The 5,000-nt window shown below is 40.2% G+C and overlaps 2 protein-coding genes across 2 annotated transcripts in view; one reads left to right on the forward strand and one right to left on the reverse strand.

The window, feature by feature from the left end:
* The window catches only part of LOC137989207 (uncharacterized), a 27,032-nt gene extending 25,356 nt beyond the window's left edge, over positions 1 to 1,676 (reverse strand). The window contains exon 1 of the mRNA XM_068835060.1: positions 1,517 to 1,676. Coding sequence (XP_068691161.1) covers positions 1,517 to 1,589 — 73 coding nt within the window. The 5' untranslated portion in view covers positions 1,590 to 1,676. The remainder of the gene's footprint in view (positions 1 to 1,516) is intronic.
* The window catches only part of LOC137989206 (uncharacterized), a 130,452-nt gene that overhangs the window by 103,196 nt on the left and 22,256 nt on the right, over positions 1 to 5,000 (forward strand). The window lies entirely within an intron of this gene.

A 5,000-nucleotide genomic window follows, 5' to 3' on the forward strand; every position in this document is an offset into this window, starting at 1 on the left:
CCGCTTTTAGGCTTGGCTAAATCTATATATTACATGTTAAATTCTTGGTATTCGATTATGATGAATCTGCTGAACGAAAGAGACGGAGTAACTGCAGAATACCCCGCCACATCGAGTATCTTAAGAAGCTGGCTACGCGGTACGCGGAAAGAATTAAAGTCAAGATGGCGAAGTATCTTTACAAGCTGGCTACGCGGTACGCGGAAAGAATTAAAGTCAAGATGGCGAAGTATCTTTACAAGCTGGCTACGCGGTACGCGGTCCGCGGAAATAATTAAAGTCAACATGGCGAAGTATCTTTACAAGCTGGCTACGCGGTACGCGGTCCGCGGAAATAATTAAAGTCAACATGGCGAAGTATACGCGGTACGCGGAAAGAGTTAAAGTCTAGATGGCAAAGTATCTTAAGTAGCTGGCTACGCGGTACGCGGTACGTGGAAAATTTTAATTCTAGTGTACCCTAACCCTCACTGAACCGTAAAATGAAAGCTAAAATTTCAAAGGTGCCGAGTGCTTAGGCTTAATCAGTAAACGAGTGCTATATTAATTCTTCACACGGTCTCCGTAAAAAGAGTAGTTAACCGAACCGTAAAATGAAAGCTAAAATTTTAAACGAAAGCTTAGGCCTAATCACTGAAACGAGTGCTTAGGCTTAATCAGTAAACGAGTGCTATATTCTTCTCAAGGTCTCGGTAAAAAGTCTAGTTAACCGAACCGTAAAATGAAAGCTAAAATTTTAAGAGTGCTTAGGCCTAATCACTGAAACCAGTGCTTAGGCTTAATCAGTAAACGAGTGCATCACACGATCGTGTTAAAAAGCGAAGTTTAAGCGAACCGTGAAATGAAATCTTAAATTTGTAAAGAGTTCTTAGGCCTAATTTCTGAAACGAACGCTTAGGGTTAATCAGGAGACGAGTGCTATATTCTTCACACGATCTCGTTAAAAATTCTAGTTATCCGAACCGTAAAATGAAAGCTAAATTTTTAAAAGAGTGCTTATAGGCCTAATACTGAAACGAGCGCTTAGACTTAATCAGTAAACGAGTGCTATCACAGCGTGCCGCGTACCTTGTAGACAGCACAAATAACATTGCTGCGCCATTTTGAAATCATTTGTTTATATAACGTTCTTCCGAGTCCACAGATCCACAGTCTCTTGTCTGTGGAATTACTTAGGCTTTGACGCTTTAAGATCGAGGAATGTCACGTACCGCGTACCGCGTAGCCAGCACATATAACATCGCTGCGCCATTTTGAAATTTAGTTCATTTGGAAATTGGTCCATGTGGCGGGGTATTCTACAGTATTGTGCATTCCTATTTCTGGGTACCGCGTACCGCGTAGCCGGCTACGTGGAATATAGTTCGAGTGGCGGGGTATTCTGCAGTAGACCTAAAGGAGGCTTTTACAAGGCTTTGTGGAAACGGCTGACGATCAAATGGACATGATGTTGTAATCTTGATGCCGAGTACTTTGTCTACGTTTGAACAACGAGGTTACAAAGTGACAGACCTACCTTCAAGAATGAGATTCGTCAAAGAACACAACAGAAAAGATTTCACCAGGCAAATTTTGAAGTTTTTTTGCATCGTGGTAGACGGTTACCAATGTCTGCTTATCGCTAGCCTGCGTAGCAAGCGTTCCTGTTCGACAGAAGATTTCTGCAAACTGGCCGCGCGAAAGTTGGGGCAAGAGACTAAGGGAACGCTTGCAAGAAGACTCCCTATTTTTGAAAAACCCGTTCGCCCACGAACGCGGGCTTCTGATTGGTGCGGCACAGTCACAATGATTGACAGGTGACAAATTCTGGAGCAAAATATTTGCTGGGTTGCCAAACCCAGTCGGAATCTCGGTTTCATGTCGTGGGTTTTTTTGTTATTTTTTTTCCGTGTCGGGAACAGTCTTGCCTGTCACTCCCCTGCTAAGTTGTGTCTTTGTGCATAGAGTCTTCTGTGCGTATTTTGTTAGGTTTAAGGGGGCTGGGGTAATGCGTAGCTTGCTCTGCACAATTAACCTGTAATGGCGTCGGAAGTCATTGTAACGCGAATGGCGTTTTAGTACATCTTTAAAGAAAATATACCCATATGGAGCTCAAGAATGGAACGTCAAGACAGGTGGTGAAACATAAAGATCTGGAATCTTAAAAGCGACGAGTAATGGACTTCGACAGCGTGAATCTTTCGCCCGTCGAGCCGAAATCAAAATGAGCTGTACTTCTAATATTTCGCCAAGGTGGTGTTACGTACAACACTGAAACCAAATGGAAATTTCTCTGGTAACTTACGGGTTCAACAAAGACAGAGAAGGAATCGAACACCACAAGTAGATCTGTCATCTCTGTTGTGTGTCTCACAGTGTTTACTGAAGTCGCATCTATTTAAAGTTTGCCTGTTTGTCTGGCAAGTAACATTCATTTTGTACTGAACTCTGCAGAGGTTAAAAAAAAATTGGAAATGTGACAGTGAAAAATTATTTGAATGAAAGCTTGTTGTCTCTTTTGTGCTTTATTATTTACGGTAAAGGTTCTTTCGAATAGGGTTTGATCAGGGGTGGATCTAGCATTTTTTGAAAGTGGGGGCCAAAAAGATTACTAATCAGCGCGCGTGTAGCGCGCCTCGGTAGCGCCTTCGGCGCTACTTTCTAGGGGGGTCTGGGGGCATTTTGAAAATTTGGGTACTCTTACATGCAATCTGGTGCAATCTGGAAAGTAAAATATCAGGATTCCATATTGAATAAAATTATAAGTTGTGGTTATAATGATGCATGGTTTGTGGCTCTTCGCTCCAAAGTCACAACAGCCTTGGAAGAAACGAATGAAGTGTCTGTATACCACAAGTGGGCAGGATGGTGATCTTTACGTCTGCTGTCTTTGCATCCTTGCGTATATCTGCAGCTGATCTTTCACCACGTTAATATGCCTGTATGCCTCAATAACATCAAATGTCGAACCCTGTAACGAACGGCTAAGTCCTACCCTGAATCCAAAAAGATGCTTGGCAGTGTAAAAGCCAGCAATGAACACAGGGTTCTTGATCTGATGGAACAGCACATAAGCACGTACGTGTCACAATGTTATTCTCATTGTACCTAACCAAAATATATATAATTATATATATAGACATTAAGATTTTACGTTGTCACAGTCTCTGTAAAATAGGTTGACTGTAGACAAGTAATTCTCATCCAGTGTTCTTCGTCATTTCAAAAGGATAACATTAACGCCGGTAACGTTGAAAGCTTTTTCGCACAACTTTGGTCATACTATTAGCGAAAAATCATGCTTTAGCTAAAAAAATCAAAAGCTCCAACAGACTGCTTACAAAATTATAAAATTATTGTATATTTTGACAAAAAATAAATCTCCGACGAACTGAATCCGCCCCTGTTGATGTGAACTGTCAGAAATTTATTTAATTGCATATGCTTTGTGATTGTGTGTTTCGCTTGCACGCACGCAACTGAAATAGGAAGGGTTTCTTGCCTCTTATAGCAAATATGTCGCTTGTTTCAATAAATGTTTCGCTGGAAAATATTTCTGTGAAATTTCTAGCTTTTGTAAATTTATCATGTGTAATTTTCGAGCTTAGCAAATTTGCATACATGTGTTGAAATGTGATACGGCAGGAATTTTTGTGGTAACGGGATAAGTCACGAAAATAAACAGGTCTGTTGGAAACGTACTTGAGTTTCAACAAAATGACCCCCAAAATCGGCAAAAGATTGTGACGCTGATGAATAATAAAGTAGCTGCTATTACCAAAACGATGGAATTACCTGGTGATAAATAACCTTGTCTTGGAGAGTAAATTTTTGATTTTCCTGAAACAATGGCCACTGTGACCTCTGAGAGTCATCTTTGTTGAATTCGCACATTTCTTGTCAAAATTTATAACAATTGAAAAAAAAAAGAAAACTAACAAAAACAAAAACCCGGTATCTTGGCATCATTTGACACAGATGCTTCACTGTTTCGCGAGTAAACATGCCGCGGTAACTTGATCACTGCGCCCGCTGAATTCGATGCGCGATTTACTCGGTGCAGCCAAAAGTACAATTACAACAAAACAACTAAAATCTCCCAAAATGTTTTTCGCTGATGGTAACTTTTTATATTCGTGGTTCAAAATTAATGTTGTTTTCACGTCGTAAATTATGTTACCGATGGCAAAATATTTTATTCTCGATCGACCGTCCTGAAACTTCCTTCTGCTCTTCTTAAAAACTGTGTATCCATATTTATTTACTTTTACATCAATATTTGTTTTGCATAAAGCAAGCTTACAAAATCTGTATCTTGCTTGGTTCGCATTTGATAGCATTAAAATAGAATTTTCGGTCCTATGCTTCTGTTACTGAGTGGTATATTTCTTAGGTCGCCCATCCAGATACTAACCCACCGCACAGGGATTAACTTCAACTTTAAACTTTTGTTTACGAAACTGTCAGGTGCTGTCAGTGCACGCTTACACTTGTGGTGGAAATAAGTTGCATGATCAACATGTCAGCCCAGAAGCCAATGTTTCTCGATTCCCTTTTATTTTCTTCAATCTCTCTGGGTTCAGTACTTTGCTAGTAACCACATGTCTTCTCAACGGGCTACTTATCTAAGACTTCTACCATGCGGCTACAATGATAGACAATACCAAAACAATATCGTGTACTGTTAGACCTACATATTACGCAAAGACAACTGTCAACAAGTCATCCCAGAAGACAATGTTTTTCACTTCCCATTTATTTTCTTCAATCTTTCTGGGTTCAGTACTTTGCTAGTAACCACATGTCTTCTCAAGCTATTTACCCAAGACTTCTACCATGGCACTACAATGATAGACAATAGCAAAACAATATCGTGCACTGTTAGAGCTACATATTACGCAAGGACAACTTGAATCTCCTGGAAGACAACACACAGCTCAGTTGACATTATGGAATAAATCGCTGTGTTACTTCACTACCACACGTAAGCAATGCGTGTCAACTTTTTTTAAAGAGGACAG

The sequence above is a fragment of the Montipora foliosa genome, unplaced genomic scaffold (genome assembly GCF_036669935.1).
Source record: "Montipora foliosa isolate CH-2021 unplaced genomic scaffold, ASM3666993v2 scaffold_446, whole genome shotgun sequence".
NCBI lineage: Eukaryota > Metazoa > Cnidaria > Anthozoa > Scleractinia > Acroporidae > Montipora > Montipora foliosa.